Genomic DNA, 23,263 nt, shown 5'->3' with positions numbered 1-23,263 from the left:
GAAACGTGGTCAGAGCTCTTTTAACGTATATTATATACAGTCTATAGGGCAGAGCAAAAATATATATCCAACCTGTGGTAGCTGTGATTTGTGTATGCCGCAGAAATGGAAACTAAAACGGAGTCGCTCAAACGGTACATATGCTCGTATGCCGGCTGCTCTGCGGCTTATAACAAACAGTGGAAACTGGACGCTCATTTGTGTAAGCACACGGGAGTGAAGCCGTACACGTGTGAGCACGAGGGCTGCGGTAAGTCGTTCTGTAGCCCGTACCACCTGACGCGACACGAGCTCAGCCACAGCGGCGTGAAGCCTTTTCAGTGCACCGAGGACGGCTGCGAGGAGGCCTTCACCACCAACACGAACCGGGCCAGGCACGTCAGCCGCGTTCACGCGCAGCAGCAGCAGAAAAAGTACGTGTGCAAATTTGAGGGCTGCGGGCTCGAGTTCAAGAAGAACAAGCAGCTCAAGTCCCACGTGTGTGAGCAGCACACCCAGCTGCCCCCTTACCAGTGCACTTTTGAAGGCTGCCAGAAGCGATTCGCCTTCCCCTGCAAGCTGAAGCGGCACGAGAAGGTGCACAGAGGCTACCCCTGCAAGGAGGAGGGCTGCGGCTTCACGGGGAAAACCTGGACAGAGTACACCAAGCACAGGAAGGAGCAGCACAAACACAAGAACAGGCTCATTCTGAAGTGCGACCAGTGCAGCAAGGTGTTCAGGGACTCCTGGTTCCTGCAGCAGCATCAGCACGTCCACTCTGAGACACGGGTGGTCCTCAAATGCCCCAGGGATGGCTGTGACAGGGCTTTCACTACTATGTTCAACCTGCAGAGCCACATCGGCTCCTTCCACGAGGAGCTGCGGCCCTTCGCCTGCACCCATCCAGGCTGCAGTAAGACCTTCACCATGAAGCAGAGCCTCCAGCGTCACAGCGTTGCCCACGACCCGGAGAAGAAGAAGCTCAGGAAGCCTAAACCCAAAAGATCTCTTGCCTCCAGGTTAAGCGGTTACAGCGAAACAAAGCGGGTGGTTTTCAAAAACCGCAGGCAGCCTGAATCCCTGACAAGGTCTGCACAAAAGAACACGGATCCACCTGGTCCTGTTGAGTTGGTGTCCCTTATGCAGGACACGTCCTTGTTATGCAGTCCCGCTGTGGACACACAGGAGCTTACCAATGTCCTGACTACACCTCTGACAATGTAGACTTCAAATGCAGGATGAGCATTGATGATGCATTATTATTCCTAACTTGGTTATAGGAAGGTCTTGGTGTTGCATACATTTATTCCACCACTGTCAAATCACAAAAAGGTTCCTTATTTTGGACACAGTTTGGTTTCCTAGGCCTGGAACCTAAAAAAAATTAAACTCACACCTTAGTTGATTTATTTTTGATTTGTGGTTTCGGAAAAATGAATCCTGAATGTAGCACCGCTACATTAAATTTTCGCTTGGCACCAAATTCTGGTGTTCCGTCCTGGGTTTTTTTGGGGGACTTTTGGATGTTCTGGAGCCATTTATTCTCTCTATTTATGTAATTTATATTTAAATATGTATCTCTTGTCTATATTGTGATGATAAGAAAATTCTGTATTATGAAATGTCAGAAAATACAAATGCACAAAGACTGTTTGTTTAAATAAAAACCTGTTGAATGTATTTTGTGTCTTAACAGTATTTAAGTAGTAGCTCAGTCCGTAGGGAGTTGGTAGGGTAGGTAGGTCCGTATGGTCGCTGGTTCAAGTCCCCATACGGACCGAAATACGGAGGTGGACTGGTAGCTGGAGAGGTGCCAGTTCACCTCCTGGGCACTGCGAAAGTGCCCTTGAGCAAGGCACCGAACTGCTCAGGGCGCCTGTTCGGCAGTCGCAGCCCACTCACTCTGACATCTCTCCATTAGTGCATGTACAAAAAAGGACGTGTGTGTGAGAGAGTGTGAGTGTGTATTTCAGGTCATAGTGTAAATTGTAATTTCCCCATTGGGGATCAATAAAGAGTATAAATTATAAATAATTATTAAATTTGGGCACTGCTCTTGTGAACAGCAGTTGACTTCCTCAGTTGTCTGCTATTGAAGTTTCTCATTCTGTTTGAGTCTTTAGAATAACCGCTATAACTGACCATCAGATCTGTGTCTTCATGTGTGTTCTCAACATGCTTTCACCAAACCCTTAACGGTACTGAACCTATTACATGTCACTGTGACAGCACATACAGTCCACATTTGTCCCCAGGGCCATCCAACTCTTCAATACCACACAAAGGGGGGGAGGGGAGAAATGGACTTTTCAGCATGAGCCTGTCTCTCTCGGCCCCTACCATGATATCACTTTGTCTGCTGTACACCTGACTGTCTTATAGGCTATACAGTATTAGCCCTATCTATCTATCTACAATATCTATCTACAGCACAGTTAGACGTGTGGTCAGAAGTATGAGGACATCCCTGTCCTCTTAGATTTTTGTACTTTAGGTCTGGGGCTGTTTTTCATGGTTTTTGATTGACCCTTACATTCCTATTAATATAGAATTATTAAAGCTACAGCACACAATAATATTTCAGACAACAGTGTGTTTCCTATTTTGTGGCTACAGTTTGGGTAAAGCCACTTCATATTTCAACATGACAATACTCAATACTGCACAAAGCCAGGTCCATGACTTCAACCACATCCAAAATGAACTGAAACAGCAACTCTTGTGGCTGAATGGTAATGAATTCCAACAGCCAGGTTCCCAAAATCTGGTTAAAATGCTTTCCAGAAGACGGGAGGCTGTTAGAGCACCAGATGCATGCCCATGGTTTACTACATGTTCAACAATCACATATAGATGAATGTTCTGTACTTTGCTTTTGTGTCCACATACTTATGACCATGTGGTGTATGTCTCTCAACATTATGTCATCGTGGTCCAGGAGTCTGCAGCTGATGGCACTGACTTGCCAACAGAACCAACAGACTGAAAAACAACAACCTTTTCTCCCAGGCTGTCAAAATCACAAACTCTTGTCACCACCTCCTTCCTCTATAAAAACTTGTGTGCAATAAACCCCAAAAACTAGAAGTGCAATAACATTATATAGATAGTGCCACCGCATCGTGTTTATTTATCTTGATTGTTATATTTTACTATTTCAATTTTATATTTTGTTATTTTATATTTCACTATGTAATGTTGTCCTCGGGTCAAATTTGACCCGTTTTCATGGCCGGGTTGGCTCAGTGGGTAGAGCAGGCGCACATATACTTCGAGGTTTATACCTCGACGCAGAGGTCCAGGGTTTGAATCCGACCTGTGACGATTTCCTGCATGTATTTCCCCCTCTCTCTCTCTCTCCCCTTTCTCACCTAGCTGTCCTATCAAATAAAGGCGGAAAAGCCCCAAAAATATAGCCTAGAAATCTAGACGCACCCAATCGGCAGCAAATGTAATGGGTCTGGCTTGTCAGGGTACAAAAAATAATCTTAAAAAATTGTTTGACCCATTTTCTAATTTTTTTTCTATCAGAAATAAGGGTTTCTTTCAACCAATTTGCCCAAAAATAACATGGATGCATGGCTGCCTTAGCAGGTAAAATTAATGATTACTTTCATTGAATTTTGGGTGTTTTATTAAATTTTATAGCATTTAACATACACCAGTCTGTGATCCACTCAACATCCTCTGATCTATTACTCAAAATAATTCATAATTTTTTTAACAAAAAAATAGGTATAATGTCATATAAGTTAGGTTTACTAAACATGAATTAAAAAAATAAAAATGTTGAAAAAATTGACAAAAATGTTTAAAAAAATGTCAAAAACGACGGGAAAAGCACCAAAAGAAGTTAATTTTCAATTTTGACCTGGAAAGACAAGTTCATGGTGGACGGGAAGACAACACAAGGGTTACATTTTACATTTTGTTGTTATTTTATATTTTACTATTTCAATTTTATATTTCTGTTTGTCTGTGATTTAACTGTGATATTGAGAGCTGCTAAACTGCTGTAAACTTTCGTTGTTGAAAACAGTGACAAAGATCTGTTGTATTCTATTCTATATTCTATTGCACAACCAAAGCAGGGGTGTGTGTTGTCAGTGAAATCACCTGCTGCACACATCGGGCTGGAATGAAAACCTGCCGATTATTGGGCCTCGATGACACACTGTGGAGCAATCTCAGCTCTGACCAACAGATTTACGGTGTAAACAGGAGCAGCTTCGTGCAAGTTTGGGATTCCGAGACTAAATCCTCGGGAATATTTCCCGTTACAGGAAAGCTGCTCCCTGCATTCCTGCCCCGCGCAGCTCAGACGAGCCCTATATGGACTGACTGTCTGACCAGGTCACTCAGGAATGCACAGCAGACCTCATCCAATTAGCATTTATACAATTTGAATGTAACCATTTCCTATTTTAGGAACTTTTTACATGGCTATTGGAGTGATAAAGCCCTGAATTCCTCATGTGGAAGAAATGCTCAGATTTGTCTTAATTAGACCGCTGCATGAGACACTGCCAACTTAATACACGGAAATACAGTAATCACTGTCACTTGAGTCAACATTTTGGTTTAAAGTCATCGCTTTGGATTAAGATTTAGTTACAAACCAGTTTCTATCGCATCATTTTGTTAATTTGTCTCATTTATTTGGCTTTGTTTGGCCTCTAAGAGTAAAAAGTTTTCATACAGTGCCAGCTTTTTTTTACCCTTTAGATCAGGGGTCTTCAACGTTTATTTAAGCCAAGGACCCCTTAACTGAAGGAGAGACAGAGCAGGGACCCCCTACTACATATACTCTATAAAATGAAGTTGCATATCAAACTGGGCCTACAATAACATGTAGGGCAGCCTAAATCTCTATACATACCTTTTTTTTGCATAGAATACTAAGCTATTAAAATAGCCTAATATTGTTGACATGATTCTATAAATCATGTTTTATTGTTAAACATACATGTAGAGTGAGTGCAGAGTGAATCCTTAGGATGAACTGTATCTGTGGATGGCCTTAGTGACTACCTTACCTATAGGCCAGTAAGCCTATCATTATATTTGCTAATAATATGTTAGATTCATGTTAAGACAAATTTTTTAAAATACTTAAAAAATTAACAATAATTTGGAGGCCCACCTGCATTGACTCTGGGGACCCCCTGTTGAAAATCCCTGCTTTAGATCTTACCGTTTTTCACATACAGTGAAACCATACTTATATATATTTTTTTCCTGTTCTATTTTTACCTCTCCATATCAGTTTTGGCAATAACTGAGGCTACATTTAGCCCATTAAGTCATGCCTGAGACCCAGCAGTGTGGCTGCCTGTGAACAGACACACAGACTGTCTGTGCTGGGTTCTATTAAACCTCATCTTTAAGTGCTTCAACATGAAGACACATTCTTATAGGTTACATACATTTTTTTGTTTATTTTCTAAACGAGTGTTACGTGATTTGGCACAGTGGGCCTAAGTCTACTTTTTTGGGGACTAAAAATGTAACAAGTAAATTCTGGTTGATAAAATTCCCTCGGAATTGATAAAATAGTATAGTATAATAGAATAAGCTGAAACCCAGGAGAGCATGGAACCACCATAATTAATTTTGTTTTAATTGTCAAGTAGAGGATTTATTTGAATGTTTCTGATAGATGGGATAGACATACAGGAAGCAGTACATCATAAAAATAGATGTCTGCTTCATGAGAAGAACAAAATAAATGAGCTGAACGTACAGGAATGTGCCAGGAGAGACAGAGTGCTCCACTTAAAGATCTACGATGCCTCGCAAAAGATTTAAAAGTGGACTAGAAAGCAGACAATAGTGGCATTTATGTAAGGAGCTGAAAAGCAGCCCAGAGGTTAGAAAAGCTGCAAAGTTACTGTAAGGAAATCTGGGCCCTCGGGGAGAAAGTAGATTCAAAAAATACAACGAATGTCCTGCCCTACCTTAACTGTGACTGCTGTAGTGCCATCAAACAAGGCACAAAACACTTAGCTGCTCCTGTGGAGCTGCAGTGGCCACTGGATGACTGCTCTTCTATAAAACTGTTTGTGTTGTATACAATGGAGTGCCAAAATTGCCTAATATCCATCCAAAGGTGCAGTGGTGTAGTCTACGTCATACGCAGGTATACGCAGTATACCCACTAAGAAAGCTCCAGGATTTCCATATACCCAGTTAAAAATGCGCAATGGCACGTAACAACATACTTTCCATTATAATTTTGATATATTTTGAATTGTCATCTGTGTTTTTTTTCTTCGCATAGGCTAAATTAAAAAATTTTGGTGCATAAAAGTGTGTCAGAATGCAGGAAAGGAAGTCTTTGACGCTCAACATTTTCCTAGGGGAGGACACCCAGATCCCCACTTTCCTATCTACAACTGTCCTATCCATTAAAGGCCAAAATGCCCAAAAAAGAATCTTAAAAAAAAGAAGAAAAGAATAAGTGACACTTTTTCAAGTGATGGGTATCTAGTTTTGGAACAGCAGTAGGCAGGTTTCAGATCTGGCCTGGTTTACCACTGTATAAAAATGTTAATAGAAATTGATGCCGGGTTCTTTCCATTCCTGTCTTCTGACAACTCTGAATTCCAGACTGGTTGTTTAGGCCGTAATCCAATGGGATTGCTCTATCTCCACTGTATTTCTCCCACCACCTTCTCCGCTTTCTTTCTGTCTTTTCATCTCTCACTTGGCCTTCATCCTCCTGTCTTTTTGAGAGGTGGAAGGAATGTGTCAGGCCCTTTGCCCTTTCGTGCTCTCCGTACAAATTACCGGGAAATGGATGATCTCGGAGAATGATTGTGCTTGCTTGGTGACAGCTGAGTTAAACAGAGTTTTTAGGTATTGTTTTCCCTTTGGGGAGTCTGTGTGTGTGTGTGTGTGTGTGTGTGTGTGTGTGTGTGTGTGTGTGTATGTGTGTGTGTGTGTGTGTCATCATAGCTAAATGTGGTCCTGCAGACACCTATGTAGCGGGAACTACCACATTGGTGTTTTTGAGTGCTTTGCCAGGTGTTTATATGTCTGAGGACAGACCGTGTCACCATGATAGCGTCACAACCGTGCAAGATGCAGCTTTACAGGTGTGTAGTTGAGATCGAAATGAAGGCGGAGTTCGAAGATGGGTGGGGTCCGAGCAAGGGCACCAGCAGTAGGGGGTTAGAAAGTGAGGAAGGGCTTATTGGTCCCCTGACTTTATGCCCCTGGCCCAATGTGGCGTCGCAGCTGGTGTGATCCAATTCATGGGTTGGCACTGCCCCCCCCCCCGAAATATGATTGCCCCACCCCACCCCCAAGTCAAATTAATAATGAATGTGATATTTTATTTAGCAGAATTACATTCTGTTGTTCTATCCTATCCAATATTTCCTATATTTCTAAGCAGATTTTCTATGCTGTAATCTGATAAAATGCCCCCCTGACTGATTATTAGTCCCCCCCTGTGTCACCCCACTAAAGAAATCCTGGACTCGCCCCTGCCAAGATGGTCTCTAGTTTCAGCATGTGCAGGTTGACAAAGATTTTCTGTTTCTGCAGAAACATGGAGGGTTACATTTGTAGTATACCGTCCGAGCAAAGCTATTGAAAAGGTCCTACCAGAGCATCTGGGTGTGGTCCTGTGTCTTTCTTAATGGCGCGTCACCTTTACCGTATTTACTGCAACCCCAGACTATAGTGTAGAGGTCCAGTGATCCAGTTATCGACATTCCTTAGCTTGTTAAAGCCAATCAGCTTTTTACATTTCACGTGAGATAAAATAAATCTGTTAACATACCATTTGTGAGTCTTAAAAAATAACGTTTTTTTCAATTCTAGTTTGCAAAGTTGATAAAAAAAAAGGAAATGTATATATATAGCATACTGAAATAAATGATGAAAAGAACATAAATGTTTTATTAATAATAATACATTTGAGTCAGACATATTGAGTGAACTAGGTCATAACTGAGAGGGGCTCAAACATATTACAAATACATTGTCTATTTTTTAATGCTCAATGTCTAATTTAGTGCAGTCTCAAAATCCTTTATCCTGGAAAGAATTATTGACATTCCTGGCAGTAAATTTCATGGCCCATTATTAATTCAAGATTTATGGCTGATTCCTTGGTAATTTATATCAACAGAGCTATAATACATGTGAAATGGGGCTGTTTAAATATAATAAATCAACCTAAAATCCCATTGGACACACTCCTCATGTCCAAATATAACTAAGTAAAGCCAGGAGGCATGAACAAAATGCAGTAGAGGTAATATTCTTTGTTGTGATTACTGTATTAATTGCCAGCAATTGTAGTAAATATTTCATAATATACATAATGTTTGACTTACTCTACTCCACACTGAAAGATCTCAACAACTATTTAATGGATTGCTTTGAAAAACCATCGTGACCAGAGGATGGATCCTTCTGGTCATTTCCCAAATTTTCCTGTAGCGCCACCATGACATTCATGTTTGTGGTTTTGGGTCAAATGTCTCAATGACTATTGGATGCATTGCCATTACATTGTGTACAGACATGTATGTTCACCTCAGAATGAATTGTGACAACGTTGGTGACAAAACTTTGGGTAACGCTTTACTTGAAGGTATCTACATCAGAGTGCCATGACACTGTCATGAACACATGACACAGTCATGACACATGAATCCTAACTCTAACCCTAAGCCTAAAGTCCGGATAATTTATCAGCTGTGGCAAAAAGTGGGGAAACGTGGATCAACTTTCTTACTTTGTCCTCCAATTCAAGCAATGACAGCAGATCTGGTGAGCGTCTATTGCTACATCTTTATATGCGGTCTATGATCGCTACGCAGTAACAGCCGCAGGGACAACAACGCTAATTAGTTACCTTACGTTGCAACATGTTTAACGTTACAGGTGTGTCAACTGCAGCGGCTGTGAAAAAGCCTTGCTCTACATTATCCCTTACTTGTTCGATTGGTCTATCATTGCGCCACCATAACGTCCTGCGACGTTAGATCAGAAGCAGCTAAAGTAGGCCTATCTCTCTTCTTGTCTGCAAGGGTTCATTTTTCACAAGAGAGTAACGAACTCATTTAAATTTCAGTAATTGTAATTGCGTTACATAAAATATTTAGTTACATGCTCATTACTGCTAAAAGTAGTGGAATTACAGTAACGCGTTACTTTGTAGTGCGTTACTCCCAACACTGTTCATGACAGTGTCATGTCACTCTTATGTAGACACCTTCAAGTAAAGTTTGTAAAGTAAAGTAAAGTAAAATTTGTTCAAAAGGCCTATGCTATTCCCATTAGCCTTGGCTGTACTTTGTGTTACGTGTTTGCATACTAACAAACTAAACTGAGATGGTTAACAACATACCTGCCTTAGATCATCGATCATGTAAGCATCGTCATTGCTCAAAGCACTGCTTTACCTAAATACAGCCTGACTGAGCTGCTAGCATGGCTGAAAATTCTCTGTTCTGTTGTTATACCAATTGGTACCAAAAGCTGCTGCCCTGATTTCCAGAGTACTATCCTTGGTTTTATACAGTAAGACCCTTTCAAACCCACTGTATGTATGTGGTCAAGCTGAAACCAAGACCATTGATTTGATTCCCTGTAAACATAGATAAAACACCAATACAGCGACGGCCCACTTTTTTGAACGGCTCTGGTTCGGGAATGGGTTTTCTCCATTCAGTATCTCCATTGACGTTTCAATAAATGCTTATTTGAAGAGTTTTAAGCCTGGAACCAAGCCAACCAGCTACGAGATTAATAGTGACCATAAAACATTTGATTCGGCGCAAAGTAACATTTTCAAAACGGCAAAAAAAGGCAAAGGTACAGCCTAGTAATGTGTACGTAAACGATCATAGACCTCAATGGTAGCAGCTCGCATTTCCATGGGAACAGCAAGCTCCACCAATCAGATACGTTGCTGTTACGCTTAGGGTTGTGGGTAGTGTAGTACTTCTCCATGTCCCTGGGAATAAAACATGTTTTTTCTTTTTTTAAAGATTATTTTTTCGGGCATTTTAGGCCTTTATTTCCATAGGACAAATGAAGACATGGGAAGGAGAGAGAGGGGGAACGACATGCAGCAAAGGGCCGCAGGTCAGAGTTGAACCCGCGGCTGCTGCGTCAAAGAGTAAACCTCTATATATATGCACCTGCTCTACCAACTGAGCTAACCTGGCCACAAACATGTTTTTTTCTTAAAACAAGGTTGATTTCATATGGACTTGTGGCTTCTACAGGGGCATTAAACTTTGTTTCACAATTTCGTAGCTTGTGGTAAGTCTACCTTAGACTTTATGGCTAATAATCATAATCATCATGGAGAAAATGAATGGGGTTTTTACTTCCAGAACCACACTGTTGAGCTCATATAGAGTAGGGCAGGACAGACAAACAGGCAGATAGAATTTCAACTCACAAATTTTTTCAGGTTACATATATTTCAGTTACATCAGTTGCTAAATAAGGTGCACTGTGGTGTTTGACCTGCACTTAGATGGCAGAGACAGAGTCCAAAAATGCACTTTTTTTGCAAACTCCAAATTCCATTTATTGCCTGCCTGGGCCCTATAACCGTTACATAATGCATATTCTACATATTCTACATGTCAGCCACACATTACTGATGAAATCCCTCGATTTATGGACCAGCTCAAGACGAGTCACCCATTGTGGAATGTCTGCTGAAACAGGCCCTGTTGTGTTCTAATTATAACCCGACTTCCCTTTCTTCTTTGGCGTTTAACCTTTTAAAGTTTGTTTTTTTTGTTGCTTTGCTTTTATCGATCCTCAGACGTAACATTTACGATAAGAAGAGCGACAAAAGCAGAATGCAACGTGGGCCTGTTTTTAGACATTCCACAATGACTCATCCTGCCCTTTTCAACCTTTCACCACACTTTTTCCTTTACATTTCCTACATGGATCATTTCTGTGTTTGTGTATTGATAAAGTTTTGTGTATGACAGTATCTCTTGGCTGCGTGCTGGCCTTTCCACCTCCGTGTCTGTCTAGCTACCTATCTACTGATTCATTTGTCACAAATAGTTCTCAGCATCATCAATGTGACATCATTGTCCTCTCCTTAGCAGCTTTTAAGAAGCCCCAAACCTCCGGCAAATCCATATTGCCAGGGGCCAACATCCTCTGGAAAAACATCTGGGGGAAACTCAACCATAAGCCAGTGATTTACACCAATTAGATAATCTCAACAGGACAAATTCTGGGTCAAGCGCCCGCCTGCCCTCCTACGCTCCCTGTCAGGCTCAGGTGAGTGGGATAGCCTGTTGGCAAGTAACGGGTTAGTGTCTGTCTCCCCTCCATACACCTCCTCATCTCATCCCTTCACCCCCCTTCATCTCCGAGGGCTATATATTGGAGGTTGTGACTCGTCTGCATCTTAAGCATCACTCGCACCCACAGACATTCACAGACATACAAACACACGTCTGGTTCATTTTGAGCGACGGCGCAGACGAAGAGCAGACTCTAGCTGATGAGATGAGGTCCCTGTTGAAGCTGCTTGTTGTTCTGTTTTGCGTCCAGAGGGGAGAGGGCCACTGGCTGAGATCACTGAATGGTAAGTGTTGGCTGAAGGGAAGGTTGTGACCTATGACCTTTTGGTTAAAATCGAAATTTTTCTTGCTTTAAAGGCAATGTGTTGAATATCGTGTCTGGGCTTGGATGTGTATGACTTTTAACTTTGTTTTCTGCCTCTTAGAATATATAAAATCTTAATTAAGAGTATAAACAACTGGTGATTCAATTTGGATTGGGGTAAAGCTTGAAGTTAGTTGCTTTTTGCTGTCAATTAGGAGTATTTTTTTTTAAATAAGTTCCTACCAGTACATTTTGTGCATCAGATGTATATTAATCTTTTTCTGCCTTTTCCAGATCAGAAACAAGAAACCGCATCTCCACACACGTCACTAAATGAAGACAAGAGAAATGGAGATCCAGCTGCAGAAGACGGCCAAACGGAAGCTTCTGGAGCCGGGCCATCACCTGATCCCATCATCCCGATCCCAGTCCGGTCACGACGCTCCACTCTGGACTCCCAGTGTGGCCTGCGCTCCATCCTGCTGCAGGTTCGAAACCTCGGGCTGGGCTACGACTCAGACGAGACCGTCCTCTTCAAGTACTGCAGCGGGACGTGTCCGCACGCTCGATCCAACCACGACCTCACCCTCACAAACCTGCTGGTAAGCGGGGTGCTCCCTCAGCCAGCACCTGGGGAGCTGTGGCACAACGCGCCCTGCTGCAGGCCCACCCACCACGAGGACATGGCCTTCCTGGATAACTCGCACCGCTGGCACAAGGTGGAGAAGCTGTTGGCCGCGGGGTGCAGCTGTGTTGGCTAGACGGCTGAGCGTAGACGGCTGCAGGAGGAGGGGGGTGTATGATGGTTTGTGAGGACAAGGTGATTCTAATGAGTTCACTGGCATTGAAATGTCTGTTTTATTCCAAACATACTGTTGAGGAAGCTAAAACGTATGAAGTTATTTATGTCAAAATCAATACAAAATTAAGCTATATTCCTCTACAGACCTCATAAATTCATTTTTGATATAAATGTTTTGACTTTAACTGGTGATCTAACGGGCCTTAATAGGATTTCGAATGGTATTACTTTTGGCATTTGCAAACTTTAAAAAAAACTACTCCCATAGCAGTCAGGCTATAAAATTACAGCTGCTTTTCTTAGTTCATGAACAGTTTGCATTCTGGAAAAGGGAGTTTTCATCTGACGTTAGCAATAAATACATATAGGGGATTAGAAATGAGCTCTTTAAATGTAAATACTATTTCTTAAATGAAATAATTGTTTATATCAACTGATTCTGCCCTTTTCCCAATCTTGATTCTCTCAAGATTTTTTTAAAGCAGTCTAAAAGCTCAAACTGAACAGAGACAGCATTCTACTTCAAGCTACTTGACTTTTTTTTGTAAATAAGCTGACATGTATTTATTGAAAATCTTCAGTGCAATTTTTGGGGTTAACAGTAGAATGGATTAATGTATGAAGCTGCGTAAATACACCTTGTGGTCCGACAAACGCAACGGAGTAAAGTTCTGTACAGGTCAGACTTATTCATCAACAGTCCAGCTACAGTTTAAAAAAATGTATTTATGTAAGATAAGTTATTTATTTATTTGTTGCCATTCTTTTGACATGCTGATTAACTTATTTTGTAATGTGGTTATCTCTGTGTTCACTGTGTAAAGTTCCTAAAAAAATAAACGTGTACAGAACTAAACAGTGTTGGTGTGAGTATCATTAGTATACAGAGTTTACATTTCCGCCATTGAGGGCTTATTAAAGTGCTTCTTTCTTTCTAAGTGAGAAATGATATGATGTGGTGTCATTTATACAAGAAAATGTTTATTCAAGGTTTTATACAAAAATATGTTTTCACACATACAAAAATCCAAGTCCTAGATCATTTAGTTAACTCTTATGATTCATTCATAAACTAAAATTAGATTTACATCGAGATCATGAACTCTAGATCTGTGAACTTGGCACTATTTGTGTCAGCTGGGATGTGTTTAGCATTTGCTTCCCTTCTCCAGAGAACGAAATCTTTGGAAAGCTAACAGCCATAAAGACAGATAATCTGGCTAAGAAGTTAGCTGCACCTGAAATCAACTGTGTATCTATGTAGCTCACTTCTGACCAAAGTGGATTTTTTTTGTACCCCCATGGACATTTACAAGTTTATCCAGTTTGGATCTTATTCAAGTTAAGCTGCCCACATGAGCCTTTGATGCTTTGTGATTCAGTTTCATGTTTTGTGATTATTCCAATTCCTTTCCAACCTAACCCTGTGTTTACCGACACAATAACTAAATGTGGAAGTAAGATGCTGTATGTTACTGGAAAAAGAGAAGAAAAAAAATCTTCTCAGCATGCAAATGTAGCTTTGGACTACTTTCACCATCTCTATGTGGCCACTGCATCCTCCTCCGTGTCCTCGGGCTCTGCCCCCCACACCTGGACGCGCCCCTCCATGGCTGTGAGGAGGCAGGTCTCTGTGGGGTGGAAGGACAACGACTGGACAACAGCTTTCCCCACTGGCAGTTTCAAAGACAAAGATCCCTGGGAGGTGAGGAAAAACAACAAATGCTTTTAAGTACACTTCTTCTATCTGTTTCTAATATTAAGTTGGACCATATTTGTCTCTACTTTGGTGGATAAAGGTCTGATTTTAGGAGGGAATTATTGATTTTAAGACATAATCATGCTGCGTTCATGTGCTGGTTAGTATTGGTGGAAGTTTGCACTGAATGCCAACTAGCTCCCTCTTTTGTCTGCGTCTCTGTCCACTTAACTTCCGTAAAAATGCTTATGGCATATAATGAATCCACACAACAAATTATGTAGAGCATTGTAGAGCAAATATAAAAATAACCACAACAAGAGTCCTCACAAAAAAATAATCGAGGGACAATAACTTCATACTTTACATTCATTTTTGTGTTGAATCACATAAAATGTATAGGAAGATAAAAAAAATAGAAAGAGTCAACTTTATTAACATTGCTTACAAGACACACACTAGGGGTGCATGATATATCCACTCAATATCGTTATTGCGATATCACATTGCGCATTATATTGAACGTGTCGCGATAAGTATGCAATATTTTGTTGATTTTGTGGAGCGCTGCGTCCCGTCCGTTGGCTGTGTGGCTTAGTTGTGTTTGATGTAGAGCTTGAAACGCTATAATGATCCTGTTTCATTGGCCAGTTACCGTGCCACTTGCACATATTAGTGCACGTCAGCGCACGGGTCCACTACGTGACAAACCCTATGGAGCGTACCACGTGTGCATATTTCAACAGAGTGACAGTGTAAGTGAAGAAATAGATAGAGACAACAAAACGGAACAAAACAGAGAAGCGAAAGTAAAGTTGTGTCCTGTTCTCTTTATTTATTTTATACTGTCCAACCAGTAAAACATGTCCTGTTCTGTAGACATGGTCCTTATTTATTTATTCATGTTGGACCAGCCCAATATGACAGTAGACATAAACCTGTGTTGTAAAAAACAAAACTTGTTTAATTTGTTATGAATCTATTTTGATGCGTTTTCCCATAACTTCTGTAATTTTACATATGTTAAAAAATATTGAAATTAATATTGATATCTCAATAATCAGAATTGATATCGCAATATCACATTTTGTCAATATCGTGCAACCCTACTCCACACCATCATACAAGTACAAAAAAAAAAACTCAGAGCCTGAGAAGATAGATTCTGTATATAAATAGACACAATCAACAGGATATAATGCTTAAAGGTCCTGATAATATATGTGCATATCCATACATATCCAGCACCCATTATCTTAAATGCACTACGGACATAAATGTAACCAGACACTTACTTCCACCAGGTCCCAGAAGTAGACGTGTCCGTCTTCTGAGCAGCTCAGAACGTGGGTGTCTTTACTCGACAGGCAGCAGTCCAGCTTATAGCCCTTCATCTTGTGTCCAGAATACCTGAGGGGAAAAAAACACAAAAAACAATATGAAAAAAAAATGAAAAATATGAATCACGATGTTTTAGCTTAGAATTGATATCATGATTTTTTTTCTCACTAAGTGTAATGTTTACTGCACGCATGAACCATGACAAAACAAAACAAATTGGCAGTACCAAACATAGATTGTTTTTGGCACCTATAGCACATTACGTATCACCCCACAAGCCTGTAAACACAGAGGCTTCAATGAATAAAGAAAATAAAGTACATACTGGCCATTTAAGTACAGAAGGCTGCATCATGTGGACATGCTGACAGTTTTGTTGTTATTACTTAGAATTCCTCATGGGGGCGACAGAAACTACGCACTATAGCTTTAATGTCTAAAACAAAACAGATTACTGATGCATTACGTTACAGTGTGCCATGTTTTATATTTTCTTTTAAAGATTATTTTTTCGGGCATTGTTTTAGGCCTTTATTTCCATAGGACAGATGAAGACTTGAAAGGGGAGAGAGAGGGGGATGACATGCAGCAAAGGGCCGCAGGTCGGAGTCAACACCACACTGAATGACACTGAACAGCACTCACTCTCCCAGCATTTCCCCGGTGCTCTTGTCCAGTAGTCTGACTGTTGAATCCAGACTGGAGCTCAGCGTGCACTGACCGTCCTGACTGAAACACACACATGTGATGGGACCTGGGACACACAAACATAGTTACAAGTTACAAGTAGGCCTGGAACAATTATTATATAATTGTCCAATCGCAATTTCTTTTTTTTTTTACATAATCGTCGTTTCTTTGTTTAACTGCAATGAATTGCTAACATTAGCTAGATCCTAAGGGGTATGACTGTTGATAGTAACTGTCAATTTTATGTTTTATAATAATAAAGAGGCGTGGTTTACTTCATAGACGGTGTACCTGTGTCACATGACAGTGATATAACCAAAAGATGTATTCTGGGAAACTTTAATTTGTTTGCAAAAGTAATACATAAAATAATTTTTTTTTTTTTTCATTTGACTGAAAGAGACAATTATATTGTTAATCCCAATTATTTTTGGGACAATTATTTTTTTTTAAATTTGGAATTGTTACAGCTATAGTTAAGGGGGTTCTGCGTTTTCACACAGTGATGGTTAATTTCACCCTTAATGAATGCTGAAAATGTATCATGAAAAAGATTACTAACTGCTGATGAAGTCAACATGCAGCTGTCCCATTCTCAGGTCGTAGCGCCTCACTCTGCCATCCACCGACCTAAACACAAGGATCATTGTTTTCAAATAGTGCCACAGGGAAATCTAAAAATCTAATCTAACAGGTGGAGAAGTAAGTAAAGGAATGGTACAACTTCGGATACATTGTCTCTTTATTTGTTTCCAGTTCAAATCTAAACGGCAGCCGTTTGAATTAGCAGGGGCTATAAGTGATTCTTGATCAATAAAATCTTAAAGTGCTCATATTATGCTAATTTTCAGGTTTATTATTGTATTTAGAGGTTATATCAGAATAGGTTTACATGGTTTCATTTTCAGAAAACACCATATTTTTGTTGTACTGCACATTGCTGCAGCTCCTCTTTTCACCCTGTGTGTTGAGCTCTCTGTTTTAGCTACAGAGTGAGACATCACACTTCTGTTCCATCTTTGTTGGAAGTCACACTTGCACAGTACCTAGGTAAGGACTACTAGCCAGTCAGAAGCAGAGTATGAGGGCGTGCCACGATAGCAGCTAGGCGAGCATTATATCGTGTGTTACAAAGTGATGCACGTTCGTCACAGAAGTAAAGGCTGGACTACAATAGAGCTGTTTGGAGCAGTTTGTGAACAGTGTTTTCTGTTGGAGATGGTAAGTCCCTTTGGGGTGGACTTTGGGCTTTTTCACTTTGGAAGCCTATAACATGCACAAAAAAAGATATATAACACAATAAAGGAAAGGGAAAATGCCAAAAAGCATAATGTGAGCACTTTAAGATCAACTTCAACACGCAGAGGTCTTGTAATGGCTTTCATGAGAAAAACTATGTTTCCTGTGCTGACCCGGTAAGCAGCTCGTGCTGTGCCACCTTCAGGCTGCTGACGCTGTCCCGAGCCTCGTCTAGAACCTGGATGGGCTCAAATCTTCTGGACCTGGTGTCCCAGCACCGAACCGTCCCATCTAGAGACCCTGGGTGAGGAGAAAAAACACACACACACACACACACACACACACACACTAATTGAATAGACACAGTTAATGAGTTTACACTAAAACACAATTACAACCAGTTAATGATCAGTTTTAGTGTTGACATGTCGGTTAGAATTTAACAAGAATACTGACCAAGAGACTTACAAAAACAAGTGGCAAGATATTTCACATAATACAAAACATTGCACTATTCAAGAAAACACAGAATTGTTACTGAATTATGTATTGTGCGTTGGAAGCATTTCACAGACTCACCAGACAAGATGATGGTTGCCTCCTCGTTGAACTGGACACAGTTGACTTTCTGTGAGCAGAGAATTTGAGTGAGGATATCAAAAAGAACAAATAAATCATAAGTACAGAGACACAAAAAGAACAAGCAAAGTGGAACTATACAGGTGAAACATAAACATAAACGGCAGGACTGACCCCGGCGTGGCCCCTGAGTTTGCGTGTGACCTGGCCTGTGGCGACGTCCCACAGGATCACGGTCTTATCAGAGCTGCAGGAGCAAAGGTGACTGTTGTCATAGGAACTGTTGAAAGAGCCAATGAGAAACAAACACTGTTAACTTCTCGCAGGGGGAGAAGATCTCTACAGCACACGTTTTTAGAGCTGCAACTAACGATTATTTTCATTGCCGATTATTTTCTCGATTAATCGATTAGCCGTTTGGTCTATAAAATGTCAGAACAAGGTGAAAAATGTCGATCAGTGTTTCCCAAAGCCCCAAGGTGACGTCCTCACACGTCTTGTTTTGTTCACAACTCAAAGATATTCAGTTTACTGTCACAGAGGAGAGAAGAAAACTAGAACATATTCACATTTAACAAGCTGGATCCAGATATTTTTGTTGACTTTTTTTCATAAAAAAATGACTAAAACCAATTGATCGATTATCAAAAATATTTGGCAATTTAAGTAATAGTTGACAACTAATCAATGTAATGTGTTTACCACTTACACCCATGTATCACGCATTTTGATGCTATGTTACCGACTTACACACGTCCTGACACACTGTGGAGGAGGCTGGGACAATTCTCTCACCCATCGGCATCCAGGACCTCGTATCCATGGCCGCTGTATGTCTTCAGCGGGGTCCCTCGGCTCACGCTCCACAGCTTTAGAGATTTGTCACTGCCACAGGACAGCAGGTAGTTCCCATCAGCTGACCAAGCAGGGAGACAGAGGCAGGTATAAGACGATGACATTTCACGGATGAATCGTGACTCATAAGGAAAGTTTACACTCTTGACAAAAAAAGCATGCAATAAAAACAATAATGGGCAAGCTGTATTTACCTCGTGCTGTTAACTGAACTGGACTACAGTAAGACTATATTATGCAGACACGGGACACCCACTGACAGACTCTTAACCTCCCCACCCACAGTCACTCACTAGATGTTACATGAACACACACACATCCTGGACAATTATCCCTGACCATTGTACATATTTAATAATCTGTGAACTTTTGCACACCCTGCACAGCCTCTTCTTTCCCTTTCTAAAATAGTTATATTGTACATATTTGTCATAGTGTCTTTTAACATACTTTGTATTGTGATATATGAATTCACATTTGCTGAAATGTATGGACACTGTTACATTCAAAACTGCACAATTTATGTTTAAAGTTAAATTTGCCACGTAACATGCGCACAATGTTTAAGGAAAGAGACGGGGGATATCATCTAAGAGGACAACGTGTGTTCAAACAACCTCTTGTGCGAACTGCGATTAAAAGCATGTGTGTTTCTGTTTTTTGGGGCAACCTTATGGAATGGACTGAACAATGACATCAAAACAGAGCCAAAATATCATTCAGTTCAAAAATAGATTAAAAGAATCAATACTTGATCAATACAGAAAAAGAATAGACCGAAACATAGGAATGGAATTGTAATGTAAAAGGTATTGTTGTATATTGTTGTATTGTTGTAAGTTATTGTAAGACCTGAAAGATTGTATGCTGTATTTGCATATCTATTTGTTTTGTAATTATATGATATGGTGAAGTAGGGGCAGGACCAAATAAGCTGTATGCTTCCGCCTGCTCCTTCTCAAACTTATCCTTTTTATTATTTTTTTTTGGTCTTTGGTAAATTCTGATTGTTTGTTTTAATTTTTTTGTTTTGTTTTCTTTTGCAACAGTGTTGCTTGTTCGAGATAAATAAAAAATAAATAAATAATAATTAAAAAATAAATATATATATATTATTTTTTTATTTTTTATTTTCATGTTTATCCGAGGTAGAGTCGGAAGAGATGTTTTTAAGCCTTATATATATATATATATATATATATATATTCTGTCTTTATGTTCTTATTTTCTGTAGCAGCACTTTGCTTTATTGTTTACTCCTTTTTAATATGATTATTGTATGCACCAAATACACCAAATCAAATTCCTTGCAAGTCTAAACTTACTTTGGTATTACATCTGATTCAGATTTAAACCAGATTGTTCTGCTTATGCCGACATCTCAACAGTCTCTCAACATCAGGGTGATACATATGTAATGTTGTCTCTCTCTTACCGTTGAAGCGAACAGCCCTGACAGCTCCTTGCTGACAGTCTATGGTCCTGAGCAGATGCTGAGGGAGCTGAGGAGCCTGAGGTCTGGGTTCAGGGAACGCCATGATGACATAACCTGTGTGGGGGGGAAACACATCACACAGACATGAGAGCCACACTAAAAACTTCCCGGTATACATGCAGTTTAGTGTCCCAAATTTCCCATACAATGTCCTTAATTATGAACCTGTTAAACCACCTGTTTAACATGTGTTAGGGTTATGGTTAGGATTCGGGTTAGGGTAAGCTGTCTCAAATATACTTATATCGCTATAAGCAAGGTTAGCATTATTTCTTGTCACATGTAGGTGAATGCACTTTATTAGCTTTCCTAAAGGAAACTAATGGAAGTTACCAAAGTACGAAAGTTTGTGGGACACATGTCGGTCTACTAGCTTGAACGTTATTTAGACAGAAGCAGACAGCTTTTTAACGTTAACGTTATTTAACTTACTTGAACCGTTTCACCAGAGTACAATTTCAGGGGAGAGCCATGTTGTTATTCCTGGTGCAGCTAATATAATAATAATAATTATAATAATGTGTTATTAATACGTTTTTCCCAGTTTGGTTTGTAACCATCAAAAGCTTCCAGCATTCATTTTACCCATAGACCCCTCGTTTCCTAGTACGCGCAATGCACACTGGGATCAAATACTCCTGTCAAAATAAAAGTTCAAAAGCCCTCCTCCCGTTTCACATTTTGCCTACGGATTATTTTACGCTTTTATTTTGTCATTCACCGGATATTACTACACCTTCTTCTCCGTTCATGAAAAGGCCGATCAGCTGTCTTTCGATCACCGGAGTTTAGTTTTATTAATAATAAAGCCCACCCAGGACGGGCATTGTGACACATTATGTCTACCAACAATATGGCAGACCCGAGGAGACAAAATAAGATTTTGAGGTGAGTCTTTCATACATAAAAACAAGTTGTTCTTGATGGAATTAGCTAACCATACTAGCTTGTTTAACAGTAGCTAACAGCTAGCTAGCTAACTAGCTCACCGTTAACCCAAGTCTTATACCTTAAAGGGATTAGCGATTAGCTGATTTAACTGTGGGATGTAGCGGTATAGCTACACCACTAAACACACACAAAATAATGATAATTGCTTAATATGTTGTCGGCTGTCAGTGATTTAACATTTCGTCACTAAACAGCTCATATTTTAGCTTATGGGTTGTTTTTCCTTCTGTGTCACTGCTATTTGGCCATGCCCTTTGCTCATGACGGTCAGTTAACAAGTCATTTCCTCGGGCTTTTTTCAGGGGGTCAGCCCTATTATGTACCCACATTTTTCAAGATTTTTCTTAAAATGAGGCCCTATGTTTCCACAGCCCTATGGTTCCACATTTCTAAGATTTTTCTTAAAATTAGGCCCTAGTATGTTCCCAGGGTTAGGGATTAGGGTTAGTTACCAGATTTGGCTCCAATGCTGGAACCAAGACGGCACTGCATGTCTCACTTAATTCAACCCCGACACAGTCAAACGTCAGAAAATACAAGACTTTATCCACTTCCGTTTTCCCGTCACAATAAAAGCTCTATGTTTACTGTAACTTCCTCTTAAGCCTCAACTGAGAGGTTACACAATAAAATACCTTACATTAGTATTCTTTGCATGTCCGTTATGGCACGTTCATTTGTGGAATATGCAGTGAACATAGCCAAAGTTACATCACAGTAACTGTAATGTTAACTACACGCAAATTAAAACCTGCAAACGTTAGCCCAGTGCATAACAACAATCGGTGATTGCTGAACAGAAATCGTGTCAGATGGAGTGTTATACAAGTAGCCTACTGTAAGGTTGAGGATGGCCTTATGCAATATTTACACTGCTCTATTCCAGTAGATACATGTATATGTCTTGGCAATGACATATACCCATTCTGGGTTAAAATGGAATTACAGGTTGTTGTTGTTGTTGTTGTTGTTGTTGTTGCACTGTCTCAGATTTTGTTAAAACCATGTCTATATCAAGAATGTGTCCCAAAACCAAGGCCTGTAAAATATTTCTGTTCAAATCCTATGTCTTCATATTTTCAGCCCTTGAATTTACTTCAGTTTTACAGCCTGAAAATCACATTATCTGGGAAGCAATACTTGGACATTAATATAATGAAAAGTATTATTCATAGGCAGCCCAAACTTTGTAGGGTGGAAGACAAACGTGTCAATATGACTGAACCAATACAAGTTTGTACAGCATGCCCTAGATTTGGAAAAAAAGTGTGAAAAGACTGACATTAAGGGTAGCATAAACTTTGAGCAAAATCTAAGAGGGTGCAGCAACTGTTTTCCTGGATTTTGTCTGATTTGACACAGAATGCTTAAATATCTGATCCTTCTGCTATTACGAAACACACTTTTGGCTGTTTATAGCATTATCTCTTTTAATGTGATAAAAACACTAAATAATAATTTTGACTATGTATTGGTATGTAATTCACGTGGTGTAAGGTGCTGGAAAATGCTTTAAAATGGACCTCGAAAGTGCTTGAATTTGACCTTGGAAAAGGTGTACGAACCCTGTCAAACTCATCCAGCTCCTTTGGGATGAACGGGAATGCCAACTGTGAGAGCCAGACCTTGGCTTATCTCCCAACATCAGTGTTGGACCTCACTAATGCTTTTTTTGGCTGAATGGCAGTAAATTCCTGCAGCCAGGATCCAAAATCTGGTGGTCTTCGAGAAAAGTGAAGGCTGTTATACCAGGAGAGTAATGCTTATGGTTTTGGAATGTGGGTGTAATGTGATATTGTAATACTAGTAACATAGAAGCAGTGGATCTTAAATAAATGCTTGTTACGTTGTTTTAGTTAATGTGTGTTTGTGGTGTTGCAGGTACAAGCCTCCCAGCACAGAGTCCAATCCCACACTGGAGGACCCCACACCGGACTACATGAACCTGCTCGGCATGATCTTCAGCATGTGTGGACTGATGCTCAAGGTGACCTACACACACCCTCACACCTCTCTCTCTCTT

The 23,263-nt window shown here is 40.2% G+C and overlaps 4 protein-coding genes across 5 annotated transcripts in view; 3 read left to right on the top strand and 1 right to left on the bottom strand.

Moving 5' to 3' along the window:
- Positions 1 to 56: 56 nt before the first annotated feature.
- gtf3aa (general transcription factor IIIAa) lies at positions 57 to 1,363 on the top strand. Its single transcript, XM_031321196.2, has one exon. The coding sequence runs from the start codon at positions 106 to 108 to the stop codon at positions 1,201 to 1,203; it is 1,098 nt and encodes a 365-aa protein (XP_031177056.1). The 5' UTR covers positions 57 to 105; the 3' UTR covers positions 1,204 to 1,363.
- A 10,470-nt stretch (positions 1,364 to 11,833) lies between these two features.
- LOC116065644 (persephin) lies at positions 11,834 to 13,112 on the top strand. The gene has a single exon (XM_031321189.2). It carries the CDS (start codon positions 11,853 to 11,855, stop codon positions 12,348 to 12,350), a length of 498 nt encoding a protein of 165 aa, XP_031177049.1. The 5' UTR covers positions 11,834 to 11,852; the 3' UTR covers positions 12,351 to 13,112.
- Positions 13,113 to 13,350: 238 nt separating this feature from the next.
- Positions 13,351 to 20,900, bottom strand: wdr83 (WD repeat domain containing 83). 2 transcript variants are annotated; one of them, XM_031321188.2, is made up of 10 exons: positions 20,709 to 20,900; positions 20,230 to 20,343; positions 18,735 to 18,855; positions 18,114 to 18,219; positions 17,940 to 17,988; positions 17,534 to 17,660; positions 16,684 to 16,751; positions 16,077 to 16,185; positions 15,386 to 15,500; positions 13,351 to 14,089 (listed from the first exon to the last, which is right to left on the bottom strand). In XM_031321188.2, the coding sequence occupies exons 2-10, from the start codon at positions 20,330 to 20,332 to the stop codon at positions 13,934 to 13,936; spliced, it is 954 nt and encodes a 317-aa protein (XP_031177048.1). In that variant the 5' UTR covers positions 20,333 to 20,343; positions 20,709 to 20,900; the 3' UTR covers positions 13,351 to 13,933. The 2 variants fall into 2 exon arrangements, with proteins under 2 accessions (XP_031177048.1, XP_031177047.1); XM_031321187.2 differs by having other exon boundaries at positions 20,722 to 20,882.
- Positions 20,901 to 20,929: 29 nt separating this feature from the next.
- The window catches only part of wdr83os (WD repeat domain 83 opposite strand), a 10,756-nt gene continuing 8,422 nt past the window's right edge, over positions 20,930 to 23,263 (top strand). Inside the window, exons 1-2 of the mRNA XM_036000922.1 lie at positions 20,930 to 21,177; positions 23,122 to 23,227. Of these exons, the coding sequence (XP_035856815.1) occupies positions 21,128 to 21,177; positions 23,122 to 23,227 (156 nt within the window). The 5' untranslated portion in view covers positions 20,930 to 21,127. The remainder of the gene's footprint in view (positions 21,178 to 23,121; positions 23,228 to 23,263) is intronic.

This window comes from Sander lucioperca, chromosome 4, assembly GCF_008315115.2.
Source record: "Sander lucioperca isolate FBNREF2018 chromosome 4, SLUC_FBN_1.2, whole genome shotgun sequence".
Lineage (NCBI taxonomy): Eukaryota > Metazoa > Chordata > Actinopteri > Perciformes > Percidae > Sander > Sander lucioperca.
This window is presented reverse-complemented; position numbering and strand designations above follow the sequence as displayed.